Here is a 21397-nt window from a genome sequence, read left to right on the forward strand (position 1 = left end):
CAACAAATATTCACCTTTCCTTACTTTTTAACCAAAGTGATATATTCAGGTTTACACCCATTCACTTAGTACATCCATAACCCTTGAAGCATCACAACATCTTCCCCACAACTCACGAAGGCCATCTAGCTTTGTAGTATCAGCAAACTTGGATCCACTACACTTGGTCTTCTCCTCCATACCATTGATATGGACTGTGAAGAGTGAGTGCATCAATCCTTATCCTCTCAACCTGATTATTCCTACTCTGTTTCTGTCCTTCCACCCAATCCTCAGCCACACTAGTACATTACACCCACTACCGCATGCTCTAATTTTGTTTAATGAGCTTTTATGTGACACTTTATCAAAAGGCCCTGAAAATCCAAATAAACCATACCAACTGATTCCCTTTAACTATTATGCTTATTCTAATTTTTTTAAATCCCATGAAATTAATCAATGTTTTCAGTGTGAACAAATGTGAGGGAAAGATGATAACTCCTGGCCAAGGATAAATACTGGCCAGGATATTGTGGAGAACTCTGTTGCTCTTCTTCGTGTAGTGCCATGGAATATCTTGCGCCTCTTGAGAAGGTAGGTGGGATTAATGACTCATTTAAAAATTGGTTATTGTGTATCAAAACTTGTAACAATTTAGCCGTGTGTCATAGGCAGAATTTGTTTCATATAATAGTGCTAACCTTAATGGTCTATAATAGGATTAACTTACCACAAGGAGGTTGGCTGTTTCCCTGACAAATAATAGGCCATTTTCTAGTTTGCATTTCAGGGTAAGCATCGCATTTCAAATGTCAATATATTATACAAAGTAACAATGAATCATAATTGAACATGATTCAAAAAAATAAACACAAAGAAAAATAAAGCTGGTCATTTCCTACTTGTATTTCTGATATTGTGTGAAAACCTGGCGTCTTCCCAAAAAAGGAACTAACGAAGATGGCAATCTGGAGAAACTTCCTACAGTGGTTATTGGGCTGTAATCGACCTACATCTGCACCCATGTAGTGCAGTTCTGTGTAGAGCAGCTGCACCACAATCTTAAAAAAACAAGCCAAGTTAGCAGTTAACCTAACAGCCACCTCCAAAGACAAAAAATATATGTGAAATGTGCAACTAATATTTGATAGTGAAGTCATATGGAACTGCAGATGCAGATCTTGAGTAAAACTGGAGTAACTCTGCAGGTCATTCCCTTCAGCATTCCTGAAGGGAATGGACAGGTGACAATTTGGATCCAGCCCCTTCTTCAGACTCATAGACTGATATAATAGTTCTGCTTAGAGTTATTATTCGTCTACTGGTTTTGGTATTATGGAATTAATAACACTTAATAATTTTAATAAAGTTAGGAAAGTAAGAGATTCACCCAAACCATCTGATGGTTTGGTGCTGGATATTACAAATAATCAAACAACACCATAAATTTATTTATTTGGTAAGGTGCTAAAGAGGATAAAATAAATTTATTGCTTGGACAGTCTTGGTCGGCGTTAAGGCACCTTCTCCCTCAGCTCCAGATCTCATAACTTACCTTAATGTGGTCAATAATTCTTTACAAAATTGCACTTTACTGAACTCAAACATGTGTCTCGTTGGATTCTTACTAAATCTCCTTATTGAACTAATGTGTAAACAAACCAGCAGTCCATGTTCATCAACACTATCTTCTAATATGTAAAGGAAATACTTGTTTTCACACAACGTCTTTCAAAATCGCAATAGGATTTAGAATTGATTAAGTGGTCCAGTGTGACGATGCTACTGTACATCAATTCATCAGCAATGTCATACAAGGAATACCTGTGGTGCTTGTGGCACTTGACACTTTGTATGATAGACCAGCTAAATTACGTGGGCTTATTTTTTAATGAAAATAATCATGCAGATGACCAGGGATAGTTTGCCCAGGAATTTCCCCCTTGTTTTCAAAGCAGTAATGGTATTTTATACAAGCTATTTTATGTTGACTGATGAAATTTGCCTGTTATGGAGACAGCACCCAGAAACACACATTTCCTTGATTAATGGTGTGCTCCAGAGCTCCATCGGTCAAAGCCATACATAATGTAGCTATGGCATCAAGCTCTGACTCCTCTGGCCACAGAACTGTGGCTTCTACAACTTCACTCATTCTTTGACCAGTAAATCAATGTTCATATACTTTGGTTGTGATAAGTTGTAACATTTTAAGCTTCCGCATATATTAATGGCATGGTGGCGCTAGTGTGTAGGATAATGGTAGTGTACGGGGTGGACACTGGTTGGCCTGCACTCAGTGGGCAGAAGGGCCTGTTTCCACGCTGTATCTAAAATCTAAAGCATTCCTAAGAAACATCTATCGGCAATGAATTGTGATTTGTGATCAGAATGATGTGATCAAAAAGAAGAAATTTGGAGCTCTGAAAAGTTTTTTTAATCTAGAGTTGGTGAGGGCCTGCACTCAATGGGAATTGATGGCTGAAATTTCCACACTGTATCTATTAAGATAAAGCATTCCTGAGAAAAATGCCATGATCGGTACCAGGTATGAAAACCTGATTTGTGAGTTTAATGACAGTGATCAACTAGAAAGAAACCTGGAGTCTTGAAAAGTTTTTTAATCTAGAGTTGTGAGGGAGTGGAATCAACGATGGGAATTGATGGCTGAAATTGACCACACTAACTATTAAGAAAGGAGATGAGGAAATGCCATGAGGTATCAGGTAGCCAAACCTTCACATGGAGTTTAACCGACAGTACAGGCCAACTACAAACCTGCAAGTTTTTGGGAAGTGGGAGGAATCTGCAGCACCTGGAGAAAATCCAGGGAAAACGTGCAAATTGCACATTTTCCCTGGATTTTCTCCAGGTGCTCCAGATTCCTCCCTGGCACTGTGAGACAGGAGCTCTACCATCTGCATCGCTGTGCCACCTATTTTTTACTTTGTAGGCTTTTTATTTTTTATTTTCATTACAAGAAGAATTAGACGTGGAAGTTAGATTAAATTTATTTTTAAATGGGACTATTCGAAGTTGGAGAGCCCTGTCATAACCAATGTATATTACTAAAAGTCTGATTTTGACCACTGTTGTTCTGTATATTGATTTTATTTAAAAAAGCCTGCCACTCACGGCTGTGATTTTTGGCCATCTTACTCAGAGTCCCCCTCCGCTGTGCAAGACAAGACGATTTTTCCCATCGATGAAAAATAAAAGAGTTATTAGTGTTTAAAAAATGTTGAGATTCTCTCTCCTGAAGGCCATGCCCCTTCCGGAGGGACTATAAAACCCGGAAGTGTTGAGTGCCTCAGTCAGTCTCTGCAAGATGGGGGAGCAAGAGGGTCACGTCTCTCAGTCTCAGCTGTGAATAACACTGAACATATGTCTACTAAATTGTGAGTGTGGTTTTACTGACCTTCAGAGCCCTTAATGTGGTTTGAAAATGAAAATGTGGTTGGTTTAAAGTGAAGCACAGCAAATTGCTGTTGGTGGTGGTTGGTTTAAAGTGAAGCACAGAAAATGGCAGTTGATGGTGGTTGGTTTGAAGTGAAGCACTGCAAATGGCTGTTGGTGGTGGAAACTTGACAACTTCCTGTTTGCACTGTATATTGATTTTAGATAAAATGCTACCACTTACGGCTGTGATTTTTGGCCATCTTACTCAGTCCCCCTCTGCTCATCATGTGCAGAGGATTCTTCCCATCAATGAAAAATAAAAATGTTACTAGTGTTTAAAAAATGTTGAGAATCTCTCTCCTGTCAATCACGCCATGAAGGCCACGCCCCTTCTGGTGTGAGGGGGAGGGATTATAAAACCCAGAAGTGTGGGTGTGGCTCAGGCTCTGCAAGATGGGGGAGGGAGAGGTCATGACTCTGTCTGAGCTGTGAATCAACTGAACACACTGAATGTCTACTGAACTGTGAGTGTGGTGTTTATGTGCTGTTTTGTGTGGTTTTATCGTGGTTTTATGGTGGTTTCACCCTGCTTGAAATGGTATGAAACTGCATTTGAATGTGGTGGCCTTGCATCCTGCTTGCATGGCCTTGCACCCTGCTTGAAATGGCATGAAACTGCACTTGAATTTGGCGGCCTTGCACCCAGCGTGAAATGGTAGGAAACTGCATTTGAATTTGGTGGCCTTGCACCCTGCTTGAAATGGAATTTCAAGGAATAGTCGTGAGTGAGCTGCCAGCACATCAGGCTTGAGTGACTGAGCTGCCACCTCAAGAATCCATTTGGCCCACAATGTCCATGCTAGCCCTCTGGAAACTAGTCCCTTCAGCCCGCAACATCCATACTAGCGCTCCAGAAAGCCAGCCCCCCTCCACTGGCCACCAATATTGGAATTGGTGGAGAGGTGGAATATTGCATTGGGGAACCAGCCCTCCCGTGTGAACATGGGATCCAACGGGTCCCACTTAGTCTAGTTACTTTTAAAAGTCCTTTATTTGATTTCAAAAATGAAGAACAAACATTTCTGTGAAGCAAGTAGATGAATGGTATTAGAGTAAAAAGAGTTCAGCGGAGTTAAACACCAGAGCTCAGATAATGATCTAAACGGCCTGATTTTGTGCTGCAACAATTCATGATTCTGTGAACACTCTAGCATCTTTTCATTTAATATTCTCAAATGTCTTAGCATTGACTATTGGTAACACTGCACTAACAATGCTGCATCGATTAGCCCTGTCTAAACACAATGGCCTTTTTTTTCTACAAAGGTATCCAGGATGAATGTTTGTGACAACAGAAAAAGAACCATCTCCCTTCAGAGTTCAGATTCAATAATACTTTCAAAAGTTGTTTTCTGTCCACTGGGTCACACAAAATATAATGCGATTATGATTTGTTTACAGTCACTCCTCCCACCTATCACTTTCTCCAAATAATGTTCTAACACAATTAAGAAGAAGAATACTTTGTTTCCCCCAGTCTTCGCAACATAAAGCAAACTTGGCACAAACTGCAGGCATGCCTTTGGCTGGCTGGCCTTGTAGAACGACTATCGAAGAATAGAACATCAGAAGGTTCAAGGAGAGTGCTAACCTTTCCAGTAGCAAATCTTTTAAATTACATGACATCAGAGTGTGGAGGCAGATCTCTTTCCCTTGGCATTATTCTACATTAGTGAAAATGATAAGGCACTTAAGATTGTCAAACAAGCAATTCTTGGCTTTCCTGGAGAAAGCCTTCTGACAAAAGAGGATTCCCAAATTGAGTAGTTGTCCACTATAGCTGCTCTAGTGAATTAGTGGTTTTCACCATGCTTAAAATGATTATTCTGACCCCATATATTCAATCTCGCAAATTTAGCTGAGCAGTAAAAAGTACTGTTTGATTGCCTGCTTAACATAACTGGTCTTCCTTTGAATGGCCAAACTTGGAGCAACAATAAGTTTAGTTTATGGCTAGTTAACTGCCTAATGTTCTTCAGGAAAGAGTGCATCAGAGCGAATTCACCGTCAAGTTGGTATATGGGGTCAGTGTTGTTTGATGATCGATGTTTCATCACTCACCGTCGATGGAAGTCTGATTGACATTAAATATGCCAGTGGCAATATGCAATTTAGAAATCCTGCTCCTGAGAACTTGAGAAAATGACACTGATTACTTCACAAAAGTTTTCAGAATGGATGGAAATTGAGGCTTTCCCTATTCTAAAAATGGTGCAGTAACTCAATGGGTCAGGCAGCATCCCTGGAGAAAGGAATAGATGATGTTTCGGGTTGTAAACCTTCTTCCGATGTTTTGACCTGACAATCCACCTATAACGTCACCTACTCCTTTTCTCCAGTGATGCTGCTTGACCCGCTGAGTTACTCCACCATTTTCAAGATTCAAGATTCAAGATACATTTAATTGTCACATGTGCCAGATGGCACAGTGAAATGAAATTCCCCTACAGCCATACAATAAAAAAAATAAAGAACACACACTATAGAATTTGACATAAAACATCCCCACACAGCAGAATCAAAGTTTCCCACTGTGTGGGAAGGCACCAAAGTCACTGTTCCTCCACTGTTTCCCGTGGTCAGGGTCTCCCCAAGCCCTTCGTAGTTGCAGCTACGGGCGGCCCGATGTCCAGGACCGTTCGCCGGGGTGTTACAAGTCCGACGTCGGGGCTGCGGGACGTCCTCAGCGGCGTGGACACAGAGTCGGCCCCCTCCTACCGGAGTCGGCGGCTCCCAAAGTCCATAGGCCGCGCCGGGTGGAGACTGCTACTGCAGACCCTCTGCAAGGCGCCCCAGGACTCCACAATGTTGTTCAGCGCCGCCCGCGTTGGAAAGCTCTCCGCACCAGAGCTTCACGATGTTGGAGCAACGGCTCAACACTCCGGAGCTCCAAAAACCCAGGTAGGCATCGCCCGCTCCGCGGTGACTCCAGTGCTGCGCCGCCGCTGTAGCAGCCCCGGTCCGGTACTCGGTCCCCGGCAGGAAAGGCCGCTCCAATCCAGCTGGTAGGCCGTGAGGTGGGGGGGCGAGGACGCGACTCGGAGAAATAGTCGCGTCCCCGCCAGGAAGAGACTGGGAAACGGTTTCCCCCCTTACCCTGCCCCCCTCCCCCACATAGAAAAGTTAAAGTTTCCCCCAACACAAAACTTTAGACTAACTAAAAATAAAAAAAAGATTGAAATAACAGTAAGTAGTGCAGCACCCCTAGAGCATTTTGCATCTATCTTCGGTATAAAACAGCATTTGCAGTTCCTTCCTACACACCCGATCTGAAAATACTGGGTTGGTTACCGACCTGATGTGAAGCCACGTGAGCATTTGAGTGGTGCCGCCGCCAAACACCCAGACAGTGAAGAACACGATCATCAGGGTGGTGGTGAACATCATCTGCTTGGGCTTTGAGTTGGTATCTCGGATTGCCAGGGCAAACGCAATAGCACCACGCAAGCCTAGGAACAAAGGGTTAAATATGTTAACCCACAGATGTAGGTGACAAGAGACCAGGGCTTTAGCACCCAATCAGCCTAGTTATCACCAGAAATAGAAGTTGAAACTTCAAATCTCTGCTTGGCAAAATAGACACAGCAAAAACACGTGCCTGAACCAGGATTCATTCTTCTGCTTATCCAGCTCAAGGTGTCTAGTCATTGAAACTCCTGGTTGCTCAATCAGAACAATATGCAGTGAGTGAACTTAAAAACAGAAATAGCTCCACATTTGCATCAATTCAGAACAAATTACCTCAATTTCCCTTTAAATTAATCACACTTGTCAAAAGATAGATCAGTGTTCCCTCAGTGCATTTTAGCATCCAATAAGATAGTTGGCAGATTATCATCCACTCTGGTCTCAGAAAGAATGGTGGTTTTGATTGTTGTTGTGTTTTCAGTTGGAACCATCATAAGGTGAGCAATAGGTGGCTGGTGTAGGGAGGGAGTATATCCCCCTATATGATTGTAAAAGGATATTCAGCTGGTGGTGTGGGTGCTTCTATAACATACAGGTGAGAGGAGAGTGGAAGAATAGGTACTGCTCACTAAACTGAGCGTTGGTGGCGGCGCGACTCTGGTCAGCAGCGGCCTCTGCAGCCCGTCTGCGTTTTTATTATTTTTTGTCTATATGATTGTAAAAGGACTTTTATTGCACGGGAGACCTGACCTTTTCTGGGTCCGTTGTGTGGGGGCTGCAATCTATGCCGACGACTCACCGTCACCGTCGCGGATACAGGTGGAGAGGAGAGCGCTGCTGTGGAAAAGATTCGGAGGTACTGCTCACTAAACTGAGCCCGCGTTGACCGCTTTTCAGGGGAAGAAAGCTTGCTGGAAGAGCTCCTGCACCGCCCCGCGCGGCTTGGAATGGCCGCGGGACTTTGCGAGCGCACTCCGGGGGCTCTAACACCAAGACCCGGTGTGCGGCCTCGCACCATGAGCTTTAATGCGCGGGACTGAGACCGGGGGTTTGATCCTGAGTGCAGTGGGGTAAGTTTTTTTTGGCCTGTACAGAGATTTGTATGTTTATGTAACTCCATGTTTGGGTTTCTCTGTCTGGACCTCAAGGGGTCAATTAAATTGAATCTGAATCTTGGTTGGGAAGAAAGCTTGCTGGTAGACTGTTTATGAGTTGCTGAGACCGGGGTTTGATCCCGACTGTGGGTACTGTCTGTACAGAGTTTGTATGTTGACTCCATGGGGTTTCTCTGGGTGGTCCTGTTTCCTCACACATTCCAAAGATGTACAGGTTTGTAGGTTAATTAGCTTCTGTAAAATTGTAAATTCTCCCTAGTATGCAGGATAGTGCTAGTTCACGTGGTGATCGCTGGTTGACATGGACTTGATGGACTGAAAGAGCCTGTTAACACACTGTTTCTCTAAACTCTAAAGAATGATGTAGTCGCGAGTTCGAGAGTTCAGGAGTCATTTATTATCACATTCACCAGTTGGTACAGTGAGATTTGATTTACCATACAGCCATACGAATAAAAAGAAACCCAACACACAATAGAATTTAACATGAACATCCCCCATAGCAGAATAAACGTTTCCCACTGTGAGGGAAGGCAATAAAGTTCAGTCAACTTCCTCTTTGTTCACCCGTGGTCGGGGCCTTTGGGCCCTCCGCATTTGCCACAAGGCAGCCCGATGTTTCAGGCCCTCTCGCTGGGATGATCGGAGCACCGGCATCGGAACAGAAGAACACTCTCAGCGGCTTGGAGTTTCCGAGTCGGCCACTTTCTACCGGAGACCGTGGCTCCCGAAGTCCACAGGCCGAGCCGGATGGAGCTCCAACACTGGCGATCCCCGGCAAAGATCCCAGGCTCGGCGATGTTAAAGTCAGTGCCGCCCGTGGCTGGAAGCTCCGCAAACACAGCTCCACGGTGTTAATCAGCAGGCCCAACACTCCGGAGCTCCACACAGCGATTCCCGGTAAGGCATCGCCCGCTCCACGATTGAAGCGTCCACGCCCGCCCGCTTCAGCTTGACTGAAGTCACCAGCAATAATGAACAGGGGTATCAGGATTTGCTATCTTAAGAGAGTTGATGACTGAGTATAATTTGTCCAGTCCCAGCTTGGTGTTGGCATGGGGTGGTATGTAGACCACCAATAAGATAGTAGAGGTGAATTCCTACGGTTGATAAAGGGAACGGCATTTTATAAACAAGTATTCCAGACCAGGAGAGTAGAATTGAGTTAAGACTATCACATCAGTGCACTATGAATAATTGACCAAAAAGCAGATGCTTCTGCCTTTCCAATTGTCTGTGGGTTTTGTATGGACCATGCAATAAATGGAAATGTTTCAGTGAAACAAAGAACACAGCAGTCACTGGTATTCCTTTGAAACAGCAGCCTTGCACCAAGCTCTTTGATTTTATTATCATGATTGAACAAGAGCTGGAAGCACCTATGCTGGGGGGGGGGGGCAGGCATGATGTCAAAATCCCCATCATTTCAGCCGCACCCGACTGCCTTGCTTTATCGGTACGCACAGCTGTGCCAGTAGCGTTGACTTCACTGAAGATTGGTAGCTCTTTTGAAATGGCAATGATTTACTGGAAATGTTCAGTGCTGGAAATAACAACTTTCTCATTACTGGAATGTATAGATAATAAGGAGAAGTGATCATAAAGCCTTGTGTAAAATGTCATCACTCTCCAATGAAGAGAAAGCCACGAGTGGAGAATTTTAGTTGCAAGACTGTGTTTGTTTCCTTATAATAAAGGAGGCTGAAGGAGATTTAATTGAGGTGTTTAATTGAATGAGAGACCTAGACAAAGTAGAGTCAAAGGACCTATTTCTCTTAATGGAAAGATCAGTAACCAAGGGCTCTGGTTTGAATATGCTGCTAGAGAGATTACAAGGGAGAACATTTCATTTGGAGAGTTGTGAAAGTCCAGAACTCGTTTCCCAAAGAGAGTGGAGACAGAAACCCTTGTTGCATTTTAAAATACGACCATGGACAGAGTGAGAATGCAATCAGGCTGGGTACCTATTTGCCACAGCCTCGCACACTGCTATAAGTTTCAATGGTAATGATAAAATATAACTTTATTGGGTGTTTATATGAAAAAAGATGGAACTTCAGCTATTTACTGAGTACTGTAGACCATTTTTTTAATGCAGACTTTTTAAATACAAGTTTAATGAATGGTGAAGATAGCCACTGTCACGAAACAATCCATACTCCCATGGCTCAGTAGGCACAGGCACTTGTTGATATCATTATCACAGGTTGGCAATCCATGCCTGGAAAACACATCTTCCAGAGCCAGCCTGAAAGCTTAGATGAAGCTCGGCTTGATAGTTATTGGGACTGGCAGTTGTAATTATCTAAAGGAGTTCATATCGGGGGATTAATAGTGTTTGCTAACGTCTAGAGCTTGAGATAAAAGAAAAATCAATGGCTTTCCAAATAGCAGTTTTAGTGCAATTCTCTTCAAGCTTTTCCGCATTGATTTCAGCTGCGACGGGACTCAGGCTTTCTCCTTGGGATTTCTCATGTGTCACTGCTGGACTCATTCCTGATCCTTTGACACTATGTGCGATTGCAGTGAACATAACAATAATCTCCAACTGTGGCAGATTTTGCCCCCTATTCATTCGTTTAAAAATGAGTAGTGTAGCTTGGTGCAAATCAACCTTTTGTTGCTTGCAGTGACTTTTCTGATTTGTAGCTGAATAAACCTAGTTTGCATGGGCACAGGACTACTGTATAAATCTGTCCAGAGTTTGAAAAAAAGTGAACAAATGTTCATCTCACTCAGTGACATCACAGGATGACTAGAATTGGAAATGAGGTGGAAAAAGTCTCCCAATTGTATCATATTTGGCAGCAGGGATCGAGATGCACTGTGGGACAGGGAACAAAGGGTATTATCCAACCTGGTCTTGGCAAAGGTAACTTGTGAGTGGTTAATATTGAGATTGGATGCTTGAAATATGAACCACTCTATGCCCAAGAGCAAATAATGAGCACCTGAAAGAGGAGAAAGATAGGAAGCAAATTATCTTTATTATATCGATGGCAAGATTACTCTTCTCCAAACTTTGTAAATTCAGTTGGTTAGATCTTCACTTTGAGGGGGATGAATCAGTGATTAAAGACCACTGATATCCTGTGGTTCGTCAGAAAAGGGGACTGATGTTTGAATCTGCCATTCATCCTGGACCTGTTCTGCACATTGGATACACTGCTTTAATGACTCAGCATGGGAGCCCAGACTACAAATGCCAACATTCAGGGCTGTGAAATGTAGACCTGCATTTTTGTACAAATGGAATCAAATAATTGATCAAATAATTTCATCACAGCATGCAGACAGAAAGTGGCTGATTTACATTGCGTAAGCTCCCACAAGTAGCAACGTAATGATGACCACCCACTTTCAGTGATATTGCTGAAGGGATAAACAGCTACCAGGACTTTGGAGAGAATTCTCCTCGTTTTCAAAATATTGTCACTGGGGTCTTTCATGGCCACCTGTGACAGTAGATGGGACCTTGTTTAAATGTCCCTTCCAGAGACAGTCTGCCGTTCTCAGAACCACACAGGAATCTGCTTGCATTTCTGGTCCATGACAGCATAATTTTCTGACTCTGAGATGACCAACAAAAGCAACGGTCAGAATCCAAGGCGGAGCTTTAACAATTCCACTGCAAAAATTACATTAAAGTGACCTTTTGTTTTCAATAATTTTGGAGAGAAGTCTGATAGACTAGATTATTCTTAAAACACCGATGCACAAACAGGGCTATCTGTCCTTGCGTTTCACAATGCAGCTAGTCACCGCGCTGTTAGTTCCAATCAGATTGTCAAATCTTAACATGATACCTCTTAGCAGCTCATCAGCCATAATTACATGGTCTTTTACCCGTTTTAATGAAAAAAAATAGGTTCCATTAATACCAGATTGTATTCCATTCATTTGGGGATCATCTGAACACATCTGGTTTATGCATACATCTGGTCTAACTTCAAACCAGGTGGCAGGTACATGTGGTTAGCTCCCAACTCATGTACTGTGATTCCACTGGCTGTTCAAAACAGAGCCAGAATCAAAATTCTCTGCTTCCAAAAAATGTGCTGTGAAAGGCAAACAAATTAAAGTAGAGACCGTTGTCAGGTAGGTTTCTTACTTGTGACAACTAATGTTTGCTCTAGTGATACAGGCAATTAATAGTTTAATAGAAAGTGATAAATAAACTGCTTGAAGAACACAGCGAGTTAAGCAATATGTCTCCAAGTGTCGCACTTCAGTATCTTGTGTCTCAATTTAAAAGGAAATGTTTGATTTCATTCATTGACAAGGTTGCAACACAGTAGGGGTGTGCAAATATGGATACAGATTGATGTGGACTTTTTAGTTTAGAGATACATGGCGAAAACAGGCCCTTCGGCCCACCGAGTCCACGTTGACCATCAATCCCGCTCATTCACACTATCTTAATTAATTAATATAATTAATTAATATAATTAATATTAACACATTAACACACTAGGGACAATTTACAATTATACCAAGCCAATTAGCTGACAAATCTGTATATCTTTGGAATGTGGGAGTAAACCGGAGATCCCTTAAAAAACCCATGCATGTCATGGGAGGAACGTACAAACTCCACACAGACAGCACTTATAGTCAGGATCAAACCTGGATTTCTGGTGCTATAAGGCAGCAACTCTGCCACTGTGCCACCTTGCTGCCCTTGGTTGCTTTACGTTGGAAGTATGACAAGGTATTAAATTAATTTGACCAAATAAAGCCAAAGAGAGAGAGGTTTATGGATTAACGTGACGCTGATCATTGCAGAATAACCATGTAGGTTACAAAGGGGACCATAATCAAACTGAAGACACAAGAGCTATGGTTCTATGGCAACACTTGCTTCTTAGTCATTAAGGATGTAGGTTCAAGGCCCATTTAGGATACTTGAACATCAATTGCTGCAGTACACTGACTTTTTGAGTTAAAGGAAAATGAGGAATGGGTCTAACAGGATAGCACTAAGAGCTGGTACAGACACAATGAATCAAACTGGCTATTCTCATGCTGCAACAATTCAGATTCTAGTATAAACAAAAGCACGAATGCAAGATAAAATGTAATTTTGGATTCCCCCTTATGCCCCTTGAAGATCACTACAAGCAATGATAACATGAAGATTGTACAAATACCATCAACAACCAACATTAAGGCAACTCCTTTAATCAAGAACACAGACATAATCAGGCAAAATATTTTTTTAAATCATCACAGCAACAAAGGAGGCCCATTGGCCCACTGAGACGGCTGGATCTATGTAGGACAACAGTTCTATTTCTCTGAAGTGGAGTCGGAAGAAGGATTCCGACCCAAAACATCCCCCATTCTTTTTCTCCGGAGATGCTGTCTGACTCGGTGAGTTACTCCAGCACGTTGTGTCTATCTTCAGTCCTATTTCTCCCTTCCCCCACTTCCCGACAAAGCCCAGCAACTTATTCTCTCAGGTTCTTATCCAGAATCCTGCTAAAGCTATTGAATAATTCTACTTCCACATCCCCCTAAAGTAAGTGAGTTTCAGATCGTAACGACAGTCTGAGTAAAAGTGCTTTAAAACACATCCTCCACGTATCTTTTACTAAGATTATGTAACTGGTCCTTCAACCATCCATTGCCAGGGCAAACTTCCTTCTATTTTCTAATTTAAATCTCTCATTTTGTACACTTGTTAAGCACTTGTTAAGGACAAGGTATCAACATTCAGAGGCAACTGACTTACCTGAAAACATCATCATGTGTTGGAAGTTCCAAGGAATCCTCTTTTTCCGCCTCAGGTTCAGCAGAAAGGTCAGAGGGTATATGTTACAAGCACGCCCCACAAAGATAGCGAGCTATTGAAGCCATATGTTAAGGAAAACAGCAAAGAGTCAGCTAATATATACTTACTGTAGATTACAGTTTGGATTTTTAGATTACTCAGTATGTTACTGATCAACAATACCCATCTCAACGAACCAAGACATTTCTGTGAACCTTAATTCATTAAAGGAACATTATATTTACAAGTAATTGTTCAGACAAGAACAATGCCCCTTGTACATTATCTTCAGATCACTTTAGAGGTCAAACTACTAAAGGAAAAATTACTGGAATAAATATAAAGAATAGAAATTCAGGGAATCCGGAAATCGTGAAAACCTGCAAAGATTAATTCGAGGAAATTGCCTTTTATTCTTTATTTAATTTATTTGTTCATAGGATATGTATGTTGGGGACAATATTATGTTTATTATCCATCTGAATATGCCCCTGAACTGAGGTTGCTGTTAAGAGTCAACCACCTTGCTGAATGTGAAGTCACATTTAGGCCAGATTCCTTTCCTTCCATGACATTATTGAACCAGATGGGCAACATTGTTACTTTTACTGGTGCTAGCTTTTTTTTCCAGATCTATTTAATTATGTGAATTTACACTCCACTCCTGTTGTGGTGGGATCTGTACTTCTATCTCTGGATCAATGTTCTGGGCTGAATACTGGTCCAGCAATTAGCCAGGGTTCCAGGAACAGAGAATACATGGCAATCAGAATTCCATGATGAAATAATTAAGCATCCCGCTGTCTAAGAGAAGTCCATCTGCCTATTTCACTCGTAAACATCCTTAGTTCAGCGATATTCAGAGCTTTCAGCAGTAGATCTATCAGCTCTTAATAGGTCTGCAATGATGGGTGCTGGAAAGTGGAGTAGTCTTAAAATATGTCAAGAATTCAACCTGGAACTTTTCCATTAGCATGCATACTGCACTGCAAGAAAGAACAGTGGAGGCATGGTGGCACAACGGTAGTGTAGCTGCCTTACAATGCCACGGACCCGGTTTCGATCCTGACTATGGGTGCTGTCTGTATGGAGATAGTAGGTTCTCCCCGTGACCTGCAAGAGTTTTCCCCGGGATCTCCATTCAAAAGATGTACAGGTTTGTAGGTTAATTTGCTTGGTAAAATTGTAATTTGCCCCTAGTGTGCAGGATTGTGTTAATGTGCGGAGATTGCTGGTTGGTGCAGATTTGGTGGGTCGAAGGGCCTGTTTCCGCGCTGTATCTCTAAACTAAACAAAACATTTCGCTAGCTCCTACACAATTCTTCTATTTGAAGAGTTCTCATAAAAGAGATGTTTACATTCAGACATTGATAGGGCATTGGACCGTCCAAATGTTTGGGCGTTCATTAAGTCTACTCATGCCTCCCTGCAACCTCTTACTTACTTAACGCTGTACAACAAGAAGCTGCCCAGTGTGTCTCTTGCCTCTAGGTCTATTTCTTTGCCACTGTGGAATAGTCCTTCCCTCCTTTGAACCCTCCACCCCACCATTATTTAGCATGCATGCATTCTTTGCTTACACTCTGTAGCAGCTGTGCTTGTTGCTTATATTGTGATATGACCCTTTAAAGGTTACTTTTTAAAGTGAAGAATTGTGAGGAATAGGATAGTCGACATAGGGAATTAGAAACCTCAAGTTTGTTGTTCCTCGAGCAGAGAAGTGTTACGTGACGTTAACAAATTGAGCGATTTTTCGAATTTATTTGAAACAGTGTTGGGGAGAGAACTAACATAATTTAGTGTAGAACATGGGACAGAAAACATGTTGTAGGGCAATTAATAATGTGCATTAACCAGGACAAAATATATTCAGCACGATGTTTCTCACATACAGTGCATTACTGTATTCAGGTTGGATTGAAGCAGTTAAATATCATGAACAAGAACACAAAATGCTGGACATTTTTAATGGTTGCAGAGAAAATAAGTCAATGTTAATGTTTCAGATCCATGACCTTGCATCAGATGGTTAGGCAGGTTTCTGACTGAAGGGTGTTCACTAATAATTATGTGGATGGCAGATTCACACCATTGTGTCCTCAGGCAAGCTATAATGCTTTAATTATTTTTTATCTAAGTCAGGTTAATTCCAGGGCTGTTAAACAGTCATCCACTTCTATTCAATGTGAAGGTGTATTCAGCAAAATGTCTTCAAGATCCTCTACAACTCACCTCAGTTGCCTGTAATATCAGCCAAGCTAGAAACCATCCATTCTTTTTTGGCCTTTAATTGATCCCATACCTGTCCACAGCAATTGAATGTTGAAAATCCGAATCTGGTTGTGCAGGTAGAAAAGACGTATTATGTTCAGCCCTAGGGTTGGAATTTATTAGTAATCTATTTGGTGCACTGCCTTCTTAAACCACTGCAGTCAGATTCTGCCAGATGAATGTGGACAAAACAGATATATTTCCAAGTAAGGATGGAGCAAAGTACGGAGGGGAACTTGTTGGTAATGGTTCTGCTTCTGCTTCCCTTGCTTCTGCTCCTTTGCCCTTCTAGGTGGTAGAGATCAAGAGGTTGGGAGGTGCTGCTGAAGAACTTTTAACAAGTTTACGTAGTGAACAAAGCGGGTGGTGCGTGTATGGAACGAGCTGTTAGAGGAGGTTGTTGAGGCAGGTACATAACAACATTTAAAAGACACTTTGACTGGTACACGGATAGAAAAGGTTTAGTGGGATATGGGCCAAATGCAGGCTGGTGGGATTAGCGAAGATGGGGCATCTTGGTCGGCATGGATAAATTGGGCCAAAGGGCCTGTTCCGTACTGTATGACCCTATGATACTAATTCGGTAGATGATGCACACTGTAGCTGTGGTGTATTAGTGATGGGAGAAGGGAATATTCTGTGTGGAAAACTGCTCAAGCTAAACTCTGACCTGGAAGCTTCTGAGTGTTACTGATAAGTTGTGAATGCCGGCAGGTGGAGGATATTCAATTAGATTCCCGACATATAGAGTGAAATTGATTTAGAAAGATTAGACATCCACAATAAGGCGAGCTAGCCTTTGACTTGCTCATTTCCACAAACTTAAATAGCTAGCCCAGCTGTTTCTTGTCAACGGTGACCAGAAGATTGATGATGAGCAACTTGATAATGGTAATGTTATTGAGTGCCAAGGAGAAATAGTTAGACTCTTTTTAGTTGGAGATGGTCACAACTGGCATTTTGGTGGTACGAATATTATTTGCCATTTGATCAGAGCATGCCCCACCACTGTGCAGATCCTGGGCACAGACAGCTTCACTACAAGCAAATTGTGATGTTTGGTGGACTGTGAGGGGTGGGTGGACCCGTTGCTCCTCCCGTGCAGCAGGTGGTGCTGCACAGGACAAAGGGAGATGTCTTGTATATAGTTTATCTTGTCGGCAGACAGTATGCGGGTAGCCATTGTGACTAGTCTTGCTGCCAACATTGAGTGAAACATTAAAGACTTCTGTTGTAAGCTAAAGACTCTCAAGTGTTTGTGCAGACCTAGAAGATGAACACGATACAAATATTCCCAAATATAACCTTATTAAGACCCATAGAAATGATGCTCAGGGATTGACGCGATTGATAGCCAACAACTTAAACTTCCTACACTTGGGCTGAGCTGCCACAAATCTGTGGGAAATTTTCCCCTTGACATCCACTGACTTCAGATTTATAAATACTTCTACCCTGATCTCATACTTCGTCAAACCTTGCTTTGATGTCACTTCGGTTTACCACTGGAACCTAAAATGATGATTTGTGAGCATGTTATTGAGAAAAAAGTACCAGCTGATTACACTATTCACACCTTCCTCCATCTCTTTGTGAAGAAGGAAAATCCATGATCTCCAGAGAAGCTGCCTGACCCGTCGAGTTCCTGCAGCACTTTGTGTCTTAAAAAACAGGATTAAATGTTAACAACCAATTTAACTAGTGAATGATATGTTACATCAGAATGTTATTCATGTCTTGGCAAGTCCACTCGAGGTGATCGATGTTCAACACTTTAATCAGGAGATATTATTTGCCCTTGCCCATCTCAGCAGTTCTTCCAAATGTTGTACAACATGAAGTACAGAATCAGCACTTGAAGCAGGGCAGGAAATAATCAGGAAGAGATTTTTTGCCCATGTTTAGCCTGAGCCATGAGGTCTGAAATCAATACAAAGGGATCACATGGCTACTACCTCCTTAAGGTTGCCACAGTAACATTGGATTGATAACTACTCCCAGAAGAAAAATGTGTGGATGCGATTAGCTGAAACAGTTGAGATTAGTTGTTATTAGTTTAGTTTAGTTTAGAAATACAACGTGGAAACAGAACCTTCGGCCCACCGAGTCCACGCTGACCAGAGGTCCCACACACTAGCACTATCCTACACACTAGGCACAATATACAATTTTTATTTTACTGAAGCCAATTAACTTACAAACCTCTGCGTCTTTGGGGTGTGTGAGGAAACCGGAGCACCCAGGGAAAACCCACAAGGGCAAGGGGAGAACATACACACTCCGTACAGACAGCACTCATAGTCGGGATCCAACCCGGGTCTCTGGTGCTGTAAGGCAGCACCTCAACCATTGCGCCACCATGTCACCTTGTAAGCTTGAAGGAACATAAAGAGTAGGAGTATGTCACCAGTTGAACTATTGCAGAAGTTCGACTTTGGCTTCAGCTTCACTTTCTTGGCTGTTTACTACGATCATCAACTCCCCTAAAGACCAAAAGAATCCACCTGTCCTGACCAGGTTCATATTCAATGGTTCATCCACCAGAATTTAGGATTAGGAAATTGTAAAGCTTCTGAACTTTTAGAGAGAAAAAAAATTACCCTAAATGGATGACTCTTCATTCTAAAACATTAGTTGTAGACTTCTCCTAAAATGGAAATATCCTCGCAACGTTTTGCAGGAGAATAGACTGGGACAACAATCCTTGCATCACAACTTGGATCAAAGTTGAGCCAATATGATTAATCTAAATGGACAACATATTTTTTTTAAAGATACAGTGCTTACATTCAAAATCTAGAGCTAAATTCATCTCTCACACATTTTATATCTGTGGACTGGCACCCTTTATAGTTATGATTTTATAATATACTAGACCAAGTGCAGACCCGTTGGGTCTGTTCTCCCAACATGCGGTTGTGGGGGGGTAGGCGGCATGCAGCGTCACACACACTAACTATCCCACCCCCCGCCATCACGCTAATTACTCCCCTTGATATTATATTAATATTATTAATTTGCTCCCTAACCCATAACCACCCTATCTACTGATCTAAGGAGGGGGGGGGGATAGGATGGGGGGGGGGGGGGGGGGGTGGGGGAGAGAGAGAGAGAGGGAGAGAGAGGGAGAGAGAGAGGGAGAGAGAGAGAGAGAAGGAGAGAGAGATAGAGAGAGAGAGAGGGAGGAGAGAGAGAGAGGTGGGGAGAGAGAGAGAGGGTGCCTTTTTACTTCAACCCAAACAACCATTTGCAGGCAGTGCTTTTTTCCCTCAAACTAACCATATTTTCATTTTCAAATGACATTATGGGTACTCACATCTGTGGAGACATTTGTTCAGTGTTATTCAGAGCTCAGATTGAGGCACACCACTTGCAGAGACTGATTGAGGCACACCACTTGCAGAGACTGATTGAGGCACACCACTTCCTGGTTTTATAGTCCCTCTCCCTCCCTCCAGCAGGGGCAGCAGAGAGAATGGGGAATTTTGTAAAAACATTAATATATCTGTCATTTTTCATCGACGGGAAAAATCCTCGGCACACATGCGGTGGAGGGGGGCTCTGAGCGAGGTGGCCAAAAATGACGGCCGTAGATGGCGGCGTTCTCTCAGAAATCGCAGCACAGAAGGCCAAAAGCGGTCAAGAACAGAGATTTAGTAAGGTAGATAGATAGATTTAGTAAGATAGATAGATAGATAGATAGATAGATAGATAGATAGATAGATAGATAGATAGATAGATAGATAGATAGATTTGAAAATTCCTAGTGAACGCAAAAATTGAGCTGGGGAAAAGCTGGAAGTTGAAAGTAGATGAGGACCGAGAGGAATTGACTGCAAGATAATTCCTGCACCTCTGCCTCATGATGATAAGGACAGACTCACACTGATTACTGCTCAGTAGCAAGGGATTCACTTTAAAAGGAAGATGAGAAGAATATGGAAGTTATTAAAAGCAGTCTCAGATCTATTTTGTGCCATTGGAGAGATTTGTTGCGTTAAATATTATTCTACATTCTACCATGACTCTATTAATTTAAGATTTGATTATTTAATGTACCTCATGCAGTCATTAGGATTATTTGATATTCAAGTGCAAACAGCTTGGTATTCCCAAAAGCTGCTTTTGCTCCTGAACTTAAATACATTTCTGCATTTTGGAAGTATATTAATTATTGTACGACAGAGGTCCAAGACTCACTGGGTTCTCTATCCTAATGGTCACATATTTGCTACTGCAGTGGAACTGATGACTTATTCATCGCAATCAATCTCAGTCAGTCAGTCAGTCAGGAAAGGGCGTGACACAGGCTCGGGCCTGCACTTGCTGGAGTTTAGAAGGATGAGAGGGTACCCCATTGAAACTTAGGCTTGGATAGAGTGGATGTGGAGAATTTGTTTCCAATAGTAGGAGAGTCTAGAAGCAGAGGCCATATTCTCAGAATAAAAGGACGTACCTTTAGAAAGATGAGGAGGATTTTCTTTAGTCATAATCCAAAAGTAACTGCCTTACAGCGCCAGGGACCCGGTTTCCATCCTGATTACGGGCGCTTGTCTGTATGGAGTTTTTACGTTCTCCCCATGACCTGCGTGGGTTTTCTCCGAGATCTTCGATTTCTTCCCACACTCCAAAGACATACAGGTTTGTAGGTTAATTGGCTTTGTATAAATGTAAATTGTCCTTAGTAGGTGTAGGATAGGGTTAAGGTGCGGGGATTGCTGGTCGGTGCGGATTCAGTAGGCCTAAGGGCCTGTTTCCGCACTGTATCTCTAAACAAAATTAAACTTAACTAAACTTAAATCACTCACATTCCATGTCCCAAAGTGTTTATTTTTAAAAGATATTTATCCAGTGCTTTGTCGGTGGGGGCGCTGCAAGTCGGATGCCCTGCCAGCAGTGTGTTTGTTATTTCGATTTATTTTTGTTTTTTTGGTGTGTCTTATGTTAGTTTAGGTGTCTCTTGGTGTGTCTTGTGTGGTGGGGTGGTGGGGGAAGAAAAGGGGGGAACTGCTTTCGGTCGCCTTCATCGCGGCCTAACAGCATGGATCGGAGTGGCCATTTCCGGAGTCGGGCCTGGAGCATCAGCAGCAGGCGCAGCATGGACTTTTCCATCACGGAGCAGGCAAACCCTTGCCGGGGGTCGCCAGAGAGGAGTGCTCCGATCACTGGCCTGGTGACTTTGGCATCATGGGGCTGTGGTCTGTGGAGCTTCTAGCCGCGGGCGGGGCAAGGACTTACCTTCCGGAGTCTGGGATCCCTTGCCGGGGATCGCCAGAGAAGAGCTCCGACCGCCGGCCTGCGGCCTATAACATCCTGAAGCCACGGTCTCTGGTAGGAAAGTGCCGATTTGGGCTCTCCAAGCCGCGGAGTGTGTCTGACCATCCTGACA

The 21397-nt window shown here is 42.7% G+C and overlaps 1 protein-coding gene across 2 annotated transcripts in view; it reads right to left on the reverse strand.

Moving 5' to 3' along the window:
• LOC129703318 (sodium/hydrogen exchanger 9-like) overlaps nt 1–21397 on the reverse strand; it is a 435915-nt gene that overhangs the window by 143932 nt on the left and 270586 nt on the right. For both annotated transcript variants that reach the window (XM_055645681.1, XM_055645680.1), the window contains exons 11-12: nt 13699–13810; nt 6737–6890 (exon numbers count right to left, since the gene is read on the reverse strand). In XM_055645681.1, the coding sequence (XP_055501656.1) occupies nt 6737–6890; nt 13699–13810 (266 nt within the window). The remainder of the gene's footprint in view (nt 1–6736; nt 6891–13698; nt 13811–21397) is intronic.

The sequence above is a fragment of the Leucoraja erinacea genome, chromosome 14, assembly GCF_028641065.1.
Source record: "Leucoraja erinacea ecotype New England chromosome 14, Leri_hhj_1, whole genome shotgun sequence".
NCBI classification, from domain to species: Eukaryota; Metazoa; Chordata; class Chondrichthyes; order Rajiformes; family Rajidae; genus Leucoraja; species Leucoraja erinaceus.